The 20952-nt window shown below is 38.7% G+C and overlaps 1 protein-coding gene across 2 annotated transcripts in view; it reads left to right on the top strand.

Moving 5' to 3' along the window:
* LOC127068897 (neurotrimin-like) overlaps positions 1–20952 on the top strand; it is a 245585-nt gene that overhangs the window by 7407 nt on the left and 217226 nt on the right. The window contains exon 1 of one of the 2 annotated variants that reach the window (XM_051005272.1): positions 12610–13661. The exons of the other annotated variant lie outside the window; for it this stretch is intronic. Within the exon in view, the coding sequence (XP_050861229.1) occupies positions 13169–13661 (493 nt within the window). The 5' untranslated portion in view covers positions 12610–13168. Of the gene's footprint in view, positions 1–12609; positions 13662–20952 lie in introns of those variants that run through there. 2 annotated transcript variants of the gene reach the window in all.

Raw genomic sequence — 20952 nt, 5'->3', positions numbered from 1 at the left:
CCGCGAGATCCGTCGCGCTCGTTTATCCACGGGAAAGCTTGAAAAAGATTAGATATCCGGTCGCACCATGGAAGAAAAGCTGAGCTTGTAAAATCTGCGAGGGCAGTGGACATAAACGAGTAGAGTCACGAAATCTTTCATGCCAGCCGAATGTCCACTGAATTTTTGAAGGACGAAAAGACGAATTTGCCGACTCGATGAAATCCGTCTACCAATGAAAATTGATGTATGTATACATACATACATACATACGCACGTATATATACACCTTCATACACACGTAGATACATATGTACCTACTTTGCGAAGCGTCGAAATCACTAAATTTCTGATTACCGACCGAAACTGAATATAAATAGCCTTTCTGTCCCGAGTGCCGCGAACTGGAAATACCTTCGAACGTAATAGCAAGTGAAAATTTTGAATCCTGATTTTACCCGACGATCTGTCCGATGTAGAAAGTTCGTTGGCCGGTTAATGTTTACTTAGAGTATCTATTCTACCGTGTTATAAGCTGAAGAAGAATCTTACAGTAGTTTGTTATCAATTCTCTACGTTAACATTTATTTTTTAGATAACGAAAACAATTTCAATTTGAATATAACGAATGTGTCGATAAGACGGAAAGGATAATTTGAACGTTCAAGAGGATTGTTAAGATTACTCGACGATAATCTTTGGCGTGATTACCTACCTACATCGAACAACATAGAGCCACGAAACAGATCAATTAGGCGTCAAGATGAAACGGATAAGATTTGAAGATTGGGAGAAAGAGAGAAAGGGAGGGACAGAGCGAGCGAGCCGAGTTAACGGTGCGAATCACCTCCGAAGCTTTCTCCCTCGTTCTCCATTTCGTTGGAAGCTCAGCCCGAGGAAAATCCACGCGTTCATCCAACACACGTCCATCCCCTTGCGTCCTCCGACATCACCCTCGTATTTCCGAGCGTGTTAGAAAGAGAAAATGAGTGTGCGAGAGAGAAAGAAAGAACAAATGAGAGAGAGAGAGAGAGAGAGAGAGAGAGAGAGAGAGAGAGACGAAGCGTGTCGTACGTGCAAGGCCGGTCAGGCGCGCACAACTTTCCTACGATCTTGATTTCATCAACGTGTCTCCTTTTATTGTTACCAGTTTAAGCCGGCCTTAAATGTTTTGTCATTTCTCAAGACTTCGTCTATTACATTTTCTAGGACAATAGATCTCCCCTTAGACTGGGCCAATCAAGCATCTATGAAAGATCACGTCCAACCTCCAACCCCAGACTCGTTCCTGCAACTTTCAAGCTTACCACCACTACCACCACCACCATCACCAGCATCGTGTATAGTCGTCTTCCTCTTTACCCTTCTTCCGCTACTCTCTCACGATGCCATCCGTGTGGCCGATGGTAGGAGGATGGTTGCCTTGCTCTAAGCGTTACGGCTCCTTCTATATCCGCAATGTTCTTCCACCCTTCTTACCCTCACCTCACCGGGTTGCTAGATTTTTAGATCCTTTCTCCGGCATTTTGGAAGGTGAAACTAACCTTTGACTGGCATTACCTACGTCGGCAAGCTATATCTGTTACGACAGTTTCGAATCTATCGATCGTCTAATGGTATATTGATATTCGTAATGATAGATGAAAAAAGTTTGGAGTCTTTTTTTACAAAGTATTATTTCTCCCTCTCTCTCTCTCTCTTTTTCTTTAAATGTTTAATACAAAAACAGATGAATTAGAGAATGAAGGAGATAATAGAATAATTCCGTACGTGATATTTTAATTATAAGGCGTTGAAAACTGCAACTTTTTCTTTTTTTTTTTAGAGATTGGAGTAAACGATATCTAATCTCCAAGTTTATTTTCCATCTGTAAAAGCTCAGGTTACACATTATATAGATTATTAAGCATCGAACGCCAGGCATCTAAACATTTTTAAGAATTCACCAGTCGTCGAACGTCGAAACATTACTTTATTTGGTATCGAGCTAAGGAAAAATTGCAGTTTCCACATACTCGATTGAAGCTATACTATAACTGCTCGATCATCACTGGTTATAGCAGTTCCTTCCGGCGTGGTTTTCGAAGGAAGCGGAAATCACGTGACGCCACGATAACGCGTTGCTCGAGATCACGGAACGTACGATCGACAGGTGATTCCCGCAAATACCTGACGTTACCTGAAATACCTGGACGACGTGGATCGCATTCGGCTAAATTTTCTGGGAAGGAAAAATGAGTCGAGTCGTGGCCCAGCTCGTAAATACTCCCCGTCTACGGTTGATTGGGGTGTGAATCGTCGAAGCAACGATATACGTTCGGCACACATCGAAAGTTACATAGTACGAACATCCACTCACACAAATGAATTTTACTTTCTCTCTAGGAGCGATGCAACCCCGACGATATACTGATTACGCCACCGTAGCTTAATTGATTTCAAACCAATCTGGCGAGCCTCGGGGCTCTATTTATCTCTCTCTCTCTTTCTCTCTCTTCGTTCCACTTTTTGAGTTTTCATCACGTCCTACTTTATATATCTTTCTTTTTTCTCACTCTCGATCCCGACTCTTTTCGTTCATCCTCTTTCTACCTCTTCTTCTTCTTCTTCTTCTTCTTCTTCTTCTTCTTCTTCTATTTCTTCTTCATCTTCTACCAGAGTTCTATCGTCAACGACCTCTTTTTTTTTTAGCCTTCCCTTTTCCTTTTTATCTTTACTTCCTCTTCGAACTTTCGTATCATCGCAAAGAGTAGCGTCCAAGTCGTTATAAAGGAAACATATTATTCGCATTAATGCTATCGAACTTCTGTTCGATTTCGAAAGGTACCTACCAATCATTTCGTCTTCTCTTCTCGTACGAAGACTTCGATATCTTATTCTCTCTCTTTCTCTCTCTTTCTTATACTCTCTTTCCATGCTCTTCTCCTGCTATTCCTAGCGACATTTTGTAAATTCAGGAAGTAGAACCTCGCGTGAAAATAAGTTTGATCGTATAGCTATGTACATCAAGAAGAGGAAGACGTACGCACGTGTTCTGATACGAGTATGATGGAAAGGTGTTATAGGTGCTGACTACGTACATATATATATATATATATATATATATATATATATATATATATGATTTGAGGGGAGGTGGAGTAGGATGTACGAGCACTTTAGTATTCTACTGACGATCCAGGCTGCATTGCATCACGTATGCCGAGTCTGGGCTATAATGTAGGCCGTAGGTTTACACGTATCGCGATACTTTATGGTATGGGATGGGCTAGACGAAACGATGCTCGTTAGGTCCGTTTATCGGTAGCTGAACCAAAGATTCTCTCTGCTATCTCTCACGTATCTCGATTTCAGAGGGAGAGAGAGAAATAGATAGAAAGAGAAAGAGAGAGAGAGAGAGAGAAGCTCGGAAGTAAAATCTCGATGGTTTGCTCAATTTCGAAAGTCCAAGACGTAACTTCACTTTTCGCAATGAGTTTTTCTTCTCTCTCTCTCTCTCTCTCTCTTTCTCTCTCTTCTTGTCTTCTCTCTCTCTCTCTCTCCTTCTCTCCCACCCCATTTCCGTGAGATCCATCGCTCCAATTTATCGCGGGTCACGTCGTTTAACGTAGAGAAAATGCGATAAGAGTCGTGCCACCCGGCCGCCACACGTAATCGTTGATCGATCGTTCCGAAATTTCCGAAGTTCCGCTTTTTCGGACGTTACCAAGTTGCCGTTGGTTGAAAAAGGAAAGGAAAGAGAAAGTATGCCGTGTATAAGAGCGAGCGAGAGAGGAGGCCGCCTTGAATCTAGAAATTCCGTCGATCGCACGAACGATCCGGTTTCCGTAACGCCGATCGGCCCGATCGGACTTTTCTATACATAAATGTGGCAAGCATCCAATGTCGGACGTCCACCATACTTAGGAGCTAGACGCTACCTTTACACCGCGTTCCCTCTGTATATACGTCTGGTGTCCTGTCCAGTGAGCCGCGTGACAGCTAATATCCGACCAGGAAACTAACACCCCCTCCTCGTCTCTTCAACCCTCCAACTCACTCCTATACTTCGTCACCTTCTCCAACTCTCTTTCTATCTCTCTTTCTCTCTCCTTCCCTCCCTCCTTCTCTCTCTTTTCTCCTCTTTTCCATCCCTTCTTCTTCACCATCCACTACTCCCTCCAGTAACCGACGAATAACCTATGGCATTCCAATATTAAAGCAGCCAAGTCCATTACCAGCCGGTATAATTTCATCCCCCTTACTTCAACCCCTTCGACACCACACCTCGACACCTCCTCGATCTCGGGAGCATCGATAAAACATTGTCGACGAGAAAAGGGCAGGGCCTTTGCGTTTATCGGGAATAACAATTCGTCATCGTGCATGTTCGGCATCCTATCGTCCTCTCGTAATCCTTCCAATCCGATCTCTCTTTTTAGCCTATTCCTCTATCTGCGTTCTCTAATGGATACCGAATTTATTTTCGTAAACTTCTATTTTACTTTTATCAAATATCAGACTTTTATTTATCTCCTTTTACGGATTTACCTTTACCTTTGTAATTTGTATTTATTTATTTATTTATTTTTTTTTTATTTTTTTTTATTCCTTTTTTTCGTTATTCGACCAACTTTCCCTGTTGCGATACAACAAAGTTTAATGGTTTTTGATGAAAAGTATAGTAAGTTACGATGACACGTGGAAATCGTGTTGAATCAGAAATGTTGAATCAGAAAACTTCTTTTATGTTTAATAATCATAAACAATAACGTTATTTACGAAACGCTATTTATTTGTTCATTCATTCATTCATTCATCGCTCTTTTCGATTCATGAATGAACGTTTATTCTATAAACATAAATACGAATTCCGGTGTGGCCGAATATAGGAATGAAATTCGATCGATGGTATTAACGATGATAATATTGAAGATGACTCGTTATGAAGACTTATTACAGGCAAACGAATCAATTTCTTCCGTAGCAGCTACGTCTGGGCTCGCGGAAGAAGATCGACGAAGAATGGATTCGGGCGAAGGTCGAAGAAGTAATAACCGAATCCAATATTCGTTCCTTTCAAACGACCGTCCGCGGACAAAAAGTGAAATTTGCCTGCGAAGACAGGACTGTCAGCAGCAGCCCTTCTTCGTGGATATATCCATACGTCTCTCTTCTTTTTCTTTTCTTTTCCTGCACATATATACACCAACATATATATATATATATACATAATATATATACATATATGTATGTATATATCAATATAGACACCGATATGTCTTAACATTTGTCAAGAATGAAGATTCATAGATGTGTATTCGTATAAACCTTAAGTTTCTCCAGTTAATAATTCTGTCTATTTGTTTTTTTTATAATTCTTCGTAACTTTTTTATTTTTCTATTTTTTCCTCTTTTTTTTTCTTATAGATATATATATACACATATATATAGACGTACGTTTCGAGAAAAAATTGATGAAAGTAAAAATTCGATCTTGATTGTAAAGTATTAATTTTTTATTCCTTTTCTATTTCTCGATTAATGTCCACACTTACGTTGAGAATCCAGATTGATGAAAAATATGAAAAGTCGGTCTTGATTAGTGCAGGATGCTTTACTTATCTATCGACTATATTCGCTCAAGTACAAATCGATTTTCTTTCTTTCCGACGACACATCGTCGTTTTTAATCATCCCAGTAGGTTTTATCAAACTCGATAAAGATGTTATTCGAACGATACAACGACGGCTGTACGTGGACTACATTTTGATTTATGGAAGAGACGCGTTCTACCAAGTCCAGCCGTTTATATCGCCAGATATTTATCGGTCGTCCTGTCGTTTACACTGATTTTATCGAACCGATTGGTCGGTTTGTTCATTAATCAACTCGGAGGATAGCCTCGCGTCGAGTAGCGGTCTATCGCTCTGAAGTCTTTATAAATCACCTTTTCGTTCGTATAGCTTCATCTAGACACAGATACACATACACACGAACAAATATATATAATATATATATATATATAAATTGACAGAAAGAAAGAGCACAACTTTGCTTTATCTTCACGTTTTTACTCTTCTCGGCGCGAAAAAAAAAAATATAATAAAACATCGTCGTCGGGCTATTGAATGCAATGGGATATTTTGTTGGAGGATAAAAAACTACTAACAAGCAAAAATGATATATATATATAAAGAAAAAATCATACGGAAAACATAGTCAAACCAAATACATAGTTTTTACGTAACGACTCGATACACGTAAGAGAATATTTCGAAAAACACTATCGACAATGGGTGCTCGGTATGTTATTTCGGTTGCTACGATGGGTAACGCGAAAACAAGCCGAATGCAATATGCATTGCGTACGATGTATAGAGATGGAGAGAATGTATGTGCACGAGAGAGAGAGAGAAAGAGAGAGAGAGAAAGCATGTCGTGCGCAGATTTCAAAACAACGAATCTTGAAATTCGAAACGTTCGGATTCGTCGATTCGTACGAGTTGGGATTGACGCGTTGCCGCTATCGTGGATCATCGAGCCATATTTTGTTTCTTCCTTGTCGTTCTCGCGTAGAAAACCGACATAACAAAACAAAAGTGAGAAAAGGGTGAAAAAAGGAGGAATAGAGGAGGAAAAAAAGCCAGGGAGAATCGTGATCTCTTTTTACTCGTTGTTTTATTTCGACGCTTTAAACCGCGTCATCTACGGCCTCCTTTCAATAATTCGATTTTTCTTATCCTTCTATCTTTCTCTCTTTCTCTCACTCTCTTCTTTTCCTCCCGAGATTACCTTCGAAGTCGGTATTGGATTCCAAGTTTATACAGCGCGGCGAGAGTTAAAACGATTATAGAATTTCGAGAAGGAAAAGGCGTGAAAAAGAGAGAGAGAGGGAGAGAGAGAAAAACTGGAACGAAAGAGCATTTAATGTATCTCTCTCTCTTTCATTCTCTCTCTCTCTCTCTCTCTCCATCACGATGAATCGATTTCTTCTTCTAGCGATAAATCGATGAAAATTTATCTCTCCAGCTTCTCTCGTCAGCTCGAAATCGGCTTACGTCGATAAGTGGCGAATCAACTCGACCAACCTCGCTCGAATTAATGACGTCAAGCCTATATTTCCTAGTAATAATAAGAATAATATAATAATCTAGGTTCTTGGTGCTATCGAAAATCATATTTTCACAGCTCCGTAACGTTCGCGTTACGTTTTAAATAAAAAACTCTAACAAAAAATTAGAAAACTCGATCAGAGCTGTGTCTAACCATTATTTTCTAATAATAATAGGAAAAGTATGAAAATTCTAGATTCTCGATACCATTGGAAGATCGTATTTTTCTATTTAGATCCCATCGTTCATGTTTCGGTTTAAATAAAAAAGAAAAAAGAGAAATTCGTAACACGACAGAATTTTGTTCCCGTCAATCTCGATTTGAAAATAAAACAAGTATCGAATATCTTTGAAAAATCACAAAAGAGTTTCCATTAGTAGCGATCTAAATAAACGATCGAGTTCGATCGAGCGTTATTTTTTCGTCAAAACGAGATTGTAATAGTAATCAAACTTGTTGAAAGATTTTGATGAAAAATATACCACTTAGGTGGCATTCTTTTGTAATCTCTTTTATCTCTCTATCTATCTGTTCATCTCTTTGTTTCTTTTTCTTTTTTTTTTTTCGAAGCATCGATGAATATTTCATTGCAGTAAATATGTATTTTTCTTTTCTTTTCTATTCTTTTTTCTCTTTTTCTCTTTTTCTTTCTATTTCCTTTTTCTTTTTATGGACAATCCATGCAACATCAAGGCTCTTCTATTCCTTTCTCTGCTCTCATCGATGCAACGACTCTTCGGTGTTTGTCGGATGGTCCACATCGTGCTCTATCTCCGTTTCCGAGCCTCGTCGTTTCCCTTCTGTTCTCTCTCTCTCTCTCTCTCTCTCTTTCTCTTTTTCTCTTTTTCTCTTTCCTTTTCACTCTCTTTCTCTCGTTTTGCTCTCGGCGATAGGCATCGTTCTCGTCGACACTTTAGAAAGGCAAGTTTTTGAGCGGCACGTTTTTATCGCGTTATTCAAACAATTTTATTACCTCATCGAACTCGATCGAAGCAACTCGCGTTTCGTTTTCCGCTTTTCTTTATCTCCCTTTTTCTTTTTCACGCAAATACGGATATTTATATATATATATGTGTGTGTGTATATTTTTCTTTCTTTGTCAATCGATTCATTCATTCGTGTATTTACGTCGCGTTAATTGATCGAACTCTCTTTTGTGAAAGGTTCTCGAGCTTTTTTTTTTTTGCAAATCGTGCAATTTCAAATAAATTGCGATCTATAACTTCTTTACCCGATCGTTGATCGAAGAATATCGTAGTTAGAGAGTTCGTCGTCCGTCATTGTGGAATAGTTATCGGAAAGAACGATTGGAAAAAAAATATTTTCTTTTGTAATTCGAGAAGAACAAAGGTAATTCCTATTAATAATTTGAACGAGTAGTATTAATATATTAACGAATAATTGTTGTAAGAAGATGGCTGGAAATAACTTATGAATCGATAAGATTTATCGTTTACTCTTTCTATTTTTTATTTCTCCATTACGTAAAGTATAAGGATCACGATCTTTATACGTTTAATCCTGATCAAATTTGTTACATTAACTAATTTTTACGTTTTCCAATTTTCCCTTCTTTCACCTGTCTAACGTATGTTTTTTATTTTATTTTATTTTATTTTTTTGACAGCTCTCGTACCTCCGAATCTTTCGTTTAAGCTTTACCCAAAAGTTATCGTCGAGGCCATTTTATAATAATTTCGATTTTATCGCATACGATCGGCCCCGTGTCTCTCGCGTCTAAAAGAAGGAAAACTCTCGTTAATCATACGCAGGGCGAAATATTTTCGAGATGTAAGTCGGTAATTACGTAATTCCCGGAGGATAAGAAAGCAAACCTTTCCCTGTATTATTCTCATGGGAGTAGTATTCGTCGTAAGATAAAGAAAAAAAAAAAGAAAAGAAAAAACCAGCAAGGAAAAAAAAAGAAAGGAAATGAAAGAGAGAAGAAGAGTCGGAGAGAATTTGACAGGAGGAGTTATGGAGAAAGGGAATATAAATTTTTCAAGAATAAGATTTTCTCGTGATAAAAGGGGTAGATGTAAAGATGCGTATGCGATTGATAAGAAGATGGCAATACTGATTATGACGCGGAAGACAGAAAAGGGGAGAGATAGTTAGAAGGCTGCCGGCATATGGTAAATGAATTGCCGTTGAGCAAGATTGGGAAGACGCAATTACATTCCGATTGTCTCATCGTTTGAATAGTTCCTCATCGATTGTATTGAATCTTAATTGGCTGTAGAGTTCGAAGTCTCGAAAGTACGATTGTCTAATGGATTATAGTAAAGAGAGAGAAAGAGAGAGAGAGCGAGAGAGAGAGAGAGACAGACAGTTTTCCTTGCTTGCTTGTGCAAGGAGCCTGCTCGAACAGCGATAATGCTGTTTTGCGAATCGAGACGGATATTCGAAGAGACGTTTCGACAATTATTTCATTAGTACCTTTCTTCCTTTTCAAGCATTATTTTCTTGGTAGTACAATCTGATGACGATTCTTTTTCTTTTACTTATAGATAGTTTACGAGTTCATTCGATTTATTTCGTTTCTTTCTTTCTCTCTCTTTTTCATCATTTTTGTCTATTCTTTCTGAAGTAATGTATTCGATTAAAGATAACTCGAATAGCTTTTGTTCGTTTTAAATCAAAGAGGATCTAAGAAAGATGGAAAGAAAGAGAGAGAGAGAGAGAGAAGGGACGATTATCTCGAATACGTCCAGAACAGAGTTTTTCAGTTTATCGAAAGAAGGGAAAATCATTTTGGCGTGGATAAAATTGAAAGTAAAAAATCCAGATGCGTACAGGGGTGAAAAAAATCTTTTTCCCTCTGATCACGTCGTTCCATCTCTAATATGTCACTTTTTATATTATTTCTTTTCTTCGGGATAGAAAAAGAAAGAGGCAGACAGACAAAGAGAGAGAGAGAGAAAGAGACTTTATTTAAAGCTCAAAGATGATTAAAAGAAGAAAGAGTACGCGAATACATTTGTGTAGTACAAATCGATTAAATGTACCTATCAACGAGCTCGTTAATTTAGTTGCAAGTTTCATTACCGTAGAAGAGCTATTACAGATAATGTTATCGCTTTCTCGTAATGAATACGAACTTCATGAAAATGGATAGGAACGTTAATGTTCATTGAATCGTTTATTATCGTTTATTAACGATCCGTATTCCTTCTTTTCCTTCCTTTTTTTTTTTCTTTCCTCTTCTTCCTTTTTTTTTATTTAGAACTCACCGCAACTCGGAACTTTATCAATAAACATTGAAAACTCTATTGGGTACTCGAAGTACAAAATCTTTGTCGAGAAAGTTACTCGTTCCTTTTCATGATCTCGCCACATCAAAGACAAAGAGAGAGAGAGAGAGAGGAACATGTTCTTCACATTCGAGTCTTTCATAATCTCGAAAGTTTGGTCGAACGACGCGAGCTACTGTTACTCAAAGTGGAAGCCAATAGAGCCGTTTAATTGTTCGAAGAGGAAAATTTCTCAAAAGCGATAACCGAGATGTCAATCTAGCCCGAAGGTACGACGAGGATGAGGTAGAGGTGGAAGCAGAGATTTCAAGGATGAAACCGAAGGGTGGAAAGAGGAGGAGGAGAAGAAGAAGAAGAAGAAGAAGAAGAAGGTGCGGCTTTCCTGTTCTCGAGAGCTTGGTTTACCTTCCTTCCGCTTGAGGGTATCAACGGACAAGCTCAGACACGATGCCCATCAAACCTACGAACCTTCAAACTTGCATCAACGAAATGAAAGCTCTACCATCCCCTTCTTCTTCTTCTTCTTCTTCGTCTTCTTCTTCTTCTTCTTCTTCTCCTTCTCCTTCTCCTACTCTATTTCTATCTTACTCGAAGCTTCCTTTCGATTCTCCAACTTGCTACCCTTCCAAAGAGAACGAAAGAGAAAGAGAGAGGTGAGAGGGAGGGAGGGAGGGTGGAAGATACGAGAGCTACTACTCTTCTTCGTCCTTGCCTTCTGTTCAAGGACGATATTCTGATAATAGAAGCTGGATCTATTGCCTTGAAACTTTCGATAAGCCGAACGGAGTTTAGGCATTACTAATAGGAAACTTTTCGTGGCACCTTGAGCGGTGCGGTGGTAATGATATAGAGGGTGTTTTATCTGACTCCCTCGCTTCAACTTTATTTTCTTTAATTTAAATAATACTAATAATAATATGCATATATATATATATAAATTTTATTTAAAAAATGTTCATCACGACGAATGAAAATTATTTTTCTTTTTCTTCTTCTTTTTTTTTTTCTTTTGTCGTAAATTAAATCCTCTCTCCTATAATTATCTTCACGATCAAAAGAGTCGAACATAATCGGATGATATATTCTATGTATTTTGAAAATCGATCATTCACGATAACAATACATAAGTACTTACGCGCGTATTGGTGAGATTCCAATTTTTTGTATGAATCTAGTAAAAATTTCGAGATATCACATTTCAACGATCATATAATAAGCTTACATGCTTCTACGAGACTTTTGCAAACAAGCATGTAATTCCCGTCGTATCTTCAGACGAAGCAATCATTCTAAATTAGTCTACATTCCCCTACTTTTACCGCTTTATAATCTCCTTTTCACGAACGTAGTTATTATTCGATGAGGGAAACTCGGAAAAGAATTTTCCGATTCGAAATTGTTCTTATCATTCTCCGAATCTTATGCGGATTCTTTCAGAAGGTGTTAAGATTTCTCATAGCACATTTTCTTAATTGATTATAATTAAAATTTAACTAAGAAACACAATGAAAAAAGTATTGAAATATATCCAGATTTCGAGAGAAAATTTTACTCCTATGATATTGTTATAAAAATTTCAAACGAGTCGTTCATGTTCCAAATCGTTAAACGCAATTCGTTCTACATTTCTTTATTTAGAATATTATAAAAAAAAAAGAAGAAGAAAAGAAAAGAAAAGAAAAGAAAGGAAAAGAAAACTAGACACGAGAATCTCGATGAAGGTCATAAAGAAAATATCCAACAATACAATACAAAAATAAAATATCATTAACGACAATTGCATCGCACTCCCTTATTCGAATGAGAAGAACAAATGAAAAGAATTCAAATTCGAAAGAAAAGGGATGATCACTGTTATTTCCATGTGTGGTCAGCATGAAAAAGTCGAGAAGAGTAAAGTCGCGTGGACTGGAAGGATCGGTTTCTTTCTCGCGAGAGTTCGCAGTGAATCCATGGACCTAGCTAGCGTAGGTCGAGACGTACCAGAGAAGAGAGATAGATAGATAGATAGAGAAAGAGAGAGAGAGAGAGAAGAAGGGTGAAGGAAGAGAGAAGGGGTAGAGGTACCGAAGGAAAAGTCGAAAATCTTAATTCGAGAAGCCGGCGCCGCCTACGCGACGCGATGGGCGGCGACTCGTACACGGCGATTGGCCTGCTCGAGGGTAAGGGGTGAAGGGTAGTTCTCCGTTAGAGGGTGGGGGGTGGAGATATGCGCCGTGAGAGCGGAACGGCGTGTGCTGCGTCGAGACGCAACTCGACTCGAGTCGAGATCTAGTTGTGGCTCCCCCCTCGAGGGCGAGGACGCCAGTCGACGCCGGGCGTCCCGAGCGTGCAGCAGCAAGCACGACGCGTGTATTTCGAGACGTTCGTTCTTCGACGGTCGCGTTTTAAACTCGATTCCAAACTCGATTCGAAACGAAAGAAGAAACGAACGAGACGTTCATTCTAAATAATTACAAATTGATCTCGATCCTACTCGACTCGTCGTCGCCTTTCAAAGGCTTTCGAAAATTTTGGGATTTTTATCGATCGATCGATCGATCGATCGGTCGATCGATCCTCGAGTTTTCATTTCGTATTCAGGTGCTTTTCTTCCTAATCGTTTTTAGGATGCCTGGGACGGACGTGATCTTTTACAAAATTGTGTGAAATTGAAAGGATAAAGATAGAGAGAAAAACGAAGAGAAAGAGAGAGAGAGATTGAGAGGGAAAGAGAGAGAGAGACCATTCGAGATCGTTCGGTGATCAATCGTTTATTTTTTCCTTTTTTTATTTCCGTGCGAGAAAGAAGAAAGAGATAAAAGTACGAGGAAATTATAAAGATAAAAAATAGAATAAAATGGAAGCTCGTTATTATTATTATTGCGACGATCGTTCCATCAGTTCACGGCCATGCTCGAAGTTTCACGAAAGAAGACGCGAGAGATCCAGGATCGAAACCGGCGCTAAGAAGAAATCTTTTACCTTCGATCGGATCGAAGAGAAAACAGAGTTTGCGATGCTTGAACTCAGAGACTTCGATGGTGAACGGCTCGCGTGTGAATGCCGACCGGAATCTTCCGTATTGACGAGTGACGCGTACGCGGGTGACGACGATAATGATCTACAAATCTCTACTTTGTCTTCTTCTACTACTACTACTACTACTACTACTACTAATACTAATACTAATACTAATACTTCCACCGATAAATCATTTTCCTCGCTTCGTCGTATCCAGAAGAAGAGAAGTTTGCCGATTTATATTCTACCAAGGATGGCCGCACTTTTTATCTTCTTCGTTTGCATTCTCATGCAGGATGGACAGTCAACTTACGCGGCCTTCACAACCGGTAAAATTTCTTTTATTTACTTTTACCAAGTGTCCCCTTTCGTTGTTTGTACGGCGAACATACTCTCTCTCTCTCGTGGGAGCTCCGATTTGTATGCGTATTCTCGTACAAGGAAAAGAGTTATCACAGCGAATATTTTTTCCCCCCTTTTTTCTTCCTTTTCTTTTTTTACAAATCAAGCCGAACATCCGAATATTTGCATATCCATATTCCAATATTTTTGTTCCTTCGTCTTTTACTTTTTACCATTAGCACGTATGTTAATAGCTGTTTAGAGAGTGTTAACATTCGAAATTACTTTGTTAATTCGACCGGATCTCGATTAGTTACCATATGCCAAATGTGGAATATCGATCGGACTATCGTAATATGAATTATCTACTATGTTGAGCAATCAGATTGATGAAGAAAACTAATTTTATCGATGGTAATATGGAATAATATTCGAAATGCTCGTTTTATCGAAAATTCATATATGTATATATATTTTTAATTAATCTTAAATATTAACCGATCATTAATTTATAGGTTTAAACATTTCTAAGTTTTATTTCACTACTCATGGAAAATAGAATAATGAAATTTATTAGTTTAGTCGTGTAGAATAAATTTTTGTTGTTTGTTTGGCAACCGATCGAAAAGTCATCTTTTCCAATGGGATTTCCGAATAATAGAACGTTTCACTGCGGCCTATTTTTAACGTTAAATCGAACGATAGATCGGCAGCAGTGAAATATCGTATTATCGTGATCCTTTTCGCAAATCGTGAACAGACAGGTCCACGGGAACCACCTGACGGTGGTCAATCAACGTTTACGTATATCGCGAAGTTTATCACGATCGGCGTACAATGTACTCACCCTCCTCTATTTCCCTGCTTGTTCACCGCCCCTCTTCACTTTTCAACCCTCGAGCGCATAGCCACGCACAAGCGTAGATCGCGTGCGACAAGCGTGACCGTTTGTACGACGATTTAAGCGCGCTCCATACGATCAGCACGTAATCTCGGATTTAATTTCGGTCACGTTAAAATCGGAAGAGTGACAACCCCGTTTCGCGAGGTGTTCGCAGGGAATTACAGTTTCTCGCTAATAATTTTCTATGAATATGTGTATATCTATAATCTATATATATATATATGTGATTGTACATTACATACATGAGTTTGTCCATTAACGCATAATACATTATTTGGAGTATTTCGTCGGATAATTAGCACGGTAGGGAGATTGAATTATTCGCGCGGCCGATTTATCAGTACATCTGATCGCTCGTATTTAATAATATCGGAAAATTGTATTTTCTTGGGAAAATTCATATTGTGTATCTAGATCTTTACTTTTTCGCCCTATCGATCATTGGGAACATTGATTTTTTATTTAATCATAATAACGTTTGAAAATTTGCAAAATTAATCGTCGAAGCAATCCGTATAATAATCTAATACTTCGTCCATTGAATCTTATTTCTTATCAGAAATGTTACAACTATTTAATCTCAAAAGAAATCAAAATCGCAAGACTTAGCTTAGTTTCGATTTGTAACGTAGATAACTTTCCCAATATAAACCGTCGAAACGATTTTATATTGACGATCTCGCTAAAATTGCGCTCGAACGTTAGAGATGAGCAGCCTCGCAACAAGCTCCATGTTTCAGCATGCATAATTCATAAGCGAGGCGTTACCACGAAACCTCGGGGGCGATAAATATTTTTTTCTTTCTTCCTTTTTTTTTTCCAAGGCGGAAGAGAGCGCATGCAAATACGATGCTTCGGACTCTTGCTTAAAACATCGAACGATTCGTTGCTTCTCTTGCGTTTTATTTTTTACACTCGATCGCGTTCAAAATAAACTCTTCATTATTTCCTTTTCCAAATAATTATTTCGCGGAGAACGAAAATTTCACGATGAAAAATTGTTACAAAAATTCACGTTCGATCCAGGACAACGACCATGATCATTTTCATCTATAAAACATAGTCTCCCTCTATCCATCTCTCTCTCTTTCACTCTTTTTTTTTGCGTGCGTACAACATGCCAAAAGAAAAGGAATAGAAAACAATGTGTGCGCATTAAGCGACCTCTTTTTCCTCTTCCTTCCTCTCTCTCTCTCTCTCTCTCTCTCTCTCTTTCTCTCTGTTTCTCTCTCCGCTCGTGATTTCCAAATCCAATCGTTTTTACGAGTTTCCGTCGCACAGATTGCCGGTCTTGAAATCGGGATGGAGAGGCTATTATCATTCCGGTTGGCGGTCGCCGTTCGTGGATGTGAATTTTATACGGTGGTCATTCAATTCGCATGTTACTGCCCTCGAGTGCAATCTCTTAGGGACCTTTGCTGGATAAGGTATAGATAGACAGATAGATGGATACCGAAAGAGAGAGAGAGAGAGAGAGAGAAATAGAAAGAGAAAGAGAAAGAGAAAGATATAGAGAATGTAGAAGGCACCCCTCTCATTGTCTTGATATCAGATCCTAGTTTGAACGGGGAATAAAACAGCTTTAGTCGCTCACCGACGATTGCCTTTACCAGCTTACACGTATACAACATACATATATACACACACGTAGACAAGGGAACCTGTTCTTCGTATATGTGTGTGCCGGTAATCTCGATAACGGCGCCACGAGGTTATCTAATTTCGATGAATTATTAAAGGAGCCCGATAACAACAGTCGCCTCGCGAATTGGCCCTCTGCGTGCATTTTGATCCCAGAATTTGAGCCCTCCTCTCCTCTCCTCTCCTCTTCTCCTCTCTTCTCTGCTCTTCCCTTCTCTCTTCCTCCTCCTCTTCCTCCTCGTTGTAGTCGTCCCATTTCGACCTTCCAACTCCTCCCTCGACGTTCCAACGAACGTCCCTTTACCCTCCTTCGATTCGACCGTTCTCTCTACGGAATTATCTCATAGCCTAAGGGTGGCCATCTGTTTCGAGTGGGGTCCGAGACCGAAGGCACCCCTAATTAGGTAGAACGACAGTTGTAAGCGCGCTAAATCTAATATCTAATGTCCTCTTGCGAGGTTTCCACGCAGTACGTGTCGAAAATACGAAAGATTTCCATACGTTGTTATTCCGCAAAGAAAGAGAGAGAGAGAGAGAGACGGAGAGGGAGAGGGAGAGAGAAGGAAATAGTTGGCTTTTCTCTCGTTCTACCCTCACCAAAGTCTCGTTAAAGGGGCTAAACCGTGGATGATCGTACACGGTGGGTGGTCCTAGGAAAAGAATAAAAAAAAGAAAAGTTTCCCTTCTCGTAATCACCGGAACGAATTTTTGTGGCGTCACGCGTTAGTTTCTATATCTTTCTTTTCTTTCGTTTTATTTTCTCTTTTTATCTTTTTCGTTGTACTTTTATTTCTTGTCTGTGTGTGTGTGAGAGAGAGAGAGAGAAAGAGGGAAGAAAAAAAAAAGAAAAGTTTCCTTTTTCTTTTTTTCTTTTGTTATCATCGCAAGGAATTCTTTTTTATTCTTCTTATTTTTTGTTCGAATGTGCAATCGAATTATTTGTGAAAGGCTCATCGACATTTTTTCTCTCCTCCCTTTCTTTCTCTTACTCCCTTTTTTCGTAATTGCATCGAACGTAACTCGACGAAGAAGGGTGACTTACACAGGCAGAGTGCTTCTTTACACTGTCCTAGTCGGTTTAGTCACGTGAGATTCGCTTCGGAGAAAGGACAAAGAGGGTTGTGAAAAATGTTGTAAGATACTTCTGACGATTGCTTGCCACGCGATAATTCTAAATTTCACGCTTGGAAAAAACGTTTCGAATATGGCTTTTCTTTCTTCTATCTCTTTTTTTTTTCTTTTTTTTTTTTTTTTTTACTCGAATGGAAGACTTAGTTTATAGTTCTATCGCGATAACGATAGCTTATTACATTTATTATAAAAAAAGAAATCTTAACGATTATCTCCTTTTTTGTAATTAATTAATAATTATCTGTTATAGAATTGTATATTTGAACAAAAATTATCACTCTCTCTCTCTCTCTCTTTAGAAAACAATCTAAACTCTTAACACTTATCTACAAATTGTATTTCCTTGAAAACGAACAGTGCGTTCAAATTTTGCCAAGGACGTCGACTCGATGAATGAACATCAATGCGGTTACGAGATGAGCGAAAACGTTCACGTGTATATTGCTCGCGGGTATGGTAAACGTGTACGCATGGAACAACGAACTAAACGCTAGGGAGCAGAAAATACATCTACTGGTGATCATGCTCTTCCAAAATATATTGTGCTTCAATTAGCATAAAAAAGAAGAGTTTAACAAAAATAGAGTTTAATATATTCGTTGTATCCCATAATTATCGACAGCAAATTTCGTAACTGTTAATTAATGTAATAAACGTATCAAAGAAAAAGTATTAAGGATATCATTCGACGAGTAAAAAGATTGGACATTTTGAAACATTGTTTAAGTAATAATAGGAAATCGAGTTTCACGTAATGTTGGTATTCGAAGGATCGTATTCGAATGACGTTTGCACGTGCGTAACCAATAGATTCACTCACATATACACACGCTATACGTGGTGTCGTATAAAGAACAGTAGAGAGAACGGAGGAAGAGGGTGAAAGCATATATACTCAGGGGATTCTCGATTCATGCATTTTATATTTCGTCGGACTTTGATTCCTAGACGGGCCACACGTGGCCCACGGGAGTAATCCTTAATCTTTGATCGGAAATTATCTTTGATCATGGCTCGACTCTTTCTCTCTCTCTCTTTTTCTCTTTCTCTCTTTCTCTCTTTCTATCTCCATCTCCTCTCTTTTTTCCCTTGGGTAGAATATCCAGCTTTGTACAATACCTGTCTATCGTAGAGAACGAAAGAAAGATATATAGAGGACAGAGAAAGAGAAAGAGAGAGACAGAGAGAGAGAGAGGGAGAAAGAAGAGAGGAGAAGCAAAAGAGTCTCTTAATCTCTTGCCTTATGAAGTATCCAAGTATATGTTTAGATTCTGCAAACTGTCAATTCCCTCTGGTATGTATGAGACATAATACCTTTGAGATGAAAAAACGAAAAAGAAAGAGTGGGAGGGAGGATAAAAATAACGTTGGATTTATTCCGATATTTATCCTCTCGACTTCACTTTTTACATATTTTCTGTAGTCATGCAATTTGAGCTCTCTGCTCTTTTATTTTTTCTTTTCTCCCTAATTCCATAGATAGATACTTTATATCGATTGTCTCGTTATAGATATATTTCACTTCACAAGTAGGAATAAGAATGTAGAGATATCTGGGTAGGTGTGTAAAAGATGAAAATTATTCTGAAGATGAAAGAAATGTTTCGCGATTGCTCATTTTTGTATTCAAAGTTTGTATCAAACTTTGTCACGATACTCGAGCTCATCGATATCTCTTAATCCGTTCGTGAAAGATTCGGCTTGGAAGAAACTGCTAAAAACAGGGGGAAGAGAAAGAAAAAGAGAAAGAAAGGAAGAAAGAAAGAAAGAAATAGTAGCGTGTTTTCCAAGAAGAAATCCTTGCGCGAACGATCTCGACTTGGCTTACCAAGTTGGCGAAATACTCGAGGCTTTTCTCATCCTACCCTTCTCACTCGACTATCTCACCCTTTTCGTTCCTTTACTTTATTTCTCTCTCTCTCTCTCTCTTTCTCTCTTTCTCTTTTTATTTCATTCGTTTCTTTTCGTTTGCTTGTCTACCACGCTTTTGCACTTTCTCTTTCTCCGTTTTTCCATTTTTTTTCTCTTTTTCTTTCCTGATAGAAAAAGGGCAACGATCTTGATTTTCTTTTTCTTTTTCTTTTTCTTTTATGTTTTTCTTTTTCTTTCTTTTCTTTTTTTTTTTTTTTGTACACGTCTCTTAAGGACACCTATAACAACACGTGCCATTAATATTTGACTCCGGGAGATACTTGGCAAGAGGCTCGAAGGTAGATCAGTCTTGTTTCAAAGGCGTGAACAGACTCGTCGACTTGGTAAAAGATCCATAAAAGGATTCGGTGCCGGCCAAGTGGGAATTGCGATACATCCTGCCAATTTATTGGTCGTTTATTCGATTTCCGAGTGAGAGCTCGTTTTGGCAGAGAAAAAAAGGAAGAAGAAGTAAAAGGAAAAAAGAAAACAAAAAGGAAGACCAATCTTTTTCCCTCCTCTTCTCGATCGATAAAAACAAAAAACAAGAAAATAGAAAAGCATAGCTTTCGATTCTTTCGATTCATTTGAATTAAATCTCTCATCGGTCGTGCTACGTACGTCGATTTGACTTTTAACATCCACAGCGGATATATTAATTACATTCCGTATCTCTCTCTCTCTCTTTCTCGTTTGTACGAAATCGTTTTTCCGAGGAGTTAAGAAGACCAGCTGGGAATTAAAAGACGGTAGAAGGAGGGGTTGGTGGGTTGAGAGGGCTGAGAGGAAAAGAGAGAGAGAGGGGTAGTGGGAGAATTATGGGGATAAAAGCAGAGACGAGACGATTCAGCATCGTCGCGTTTTACAATTCTACGGTCCAAAGGTATCTCTTTCGTTGAAATATTACATCGGTCGAGGTTATAATTCTTATTACGTTTTCCTAGGTGGAGGGTGAGAGAGAGAGAGAGGGGGGGGGGGAGTGGGAGGGGAGGAGGCAGAACTTGGGTGAAGAAGGTCGGAACACGCTTCCTTTGACGGTCACCGCCTTTTAGTGTAGACCTTGGCTAACAAGGCAAAAAAGTATATTAATTGCGTGCTGTGTTGTGGTGTTATTAAATTCTTATGGAAATGTAACCACCCCCCTTTCCCTCCTTCCATCCTTTCGTCCAGAAAGTCGGGTACCGTGCTCATAAAGTTCGCTATTGTGTTATAAAATCTAAATAATTTCGAGTTCTCGACCGACGAAGGGGAAAGTGCCTCTCTCTTCTCTTATTCTTCCTCTTGAAGCTTCCGACCTTATCTTGTCCTTCTTTCCTTCCTTCCTTCCTTCCTTCCTTCCTTCCTTCCTTCCTTCCGTCCTTTCGACTGATCGAACCGGACTCCAAGGGTGGGAAAAGAAATGAAACGACGTAAGTCGATGAGATGAGAAAGGGATGATTTTTTCTTTCTTCTTTTTTTTCTTTCTCTTTCTTTTTTCTTCTTTATTTTCCAAGGGATACCATATTCTTCAAATCGCTCGAGCGAGTGTATTCTCTTTCTTATGGTTTTTCGATTCAAACACGATCGATAATGTCAATTCGAAAAAAGAGATTGGGCCACGAGCGAAGGAATAATAAAAGATAAAGAAGTCTCCGAGAGGGTGGATATGATAAACTTTGAAAATAATTTCAACGAACGAAAAAATATATTCT

This window comes from Vespula vulgaris, chromosome 14 (genome assembly GCF_905475345.1).
Source record: "Vespula vulgaris chromosome 14, iyVesVulg1.1, whole genome shotgun sequence".
NCBI lineage: Eukaryota > Metazoa > Arthropoda > Insecta > Hymenoptera > Vespidae > Vespula > Vespula vulgaris.
This window is presented reverse-complemented; position numbering and strand designations above follow the sequence as displayed.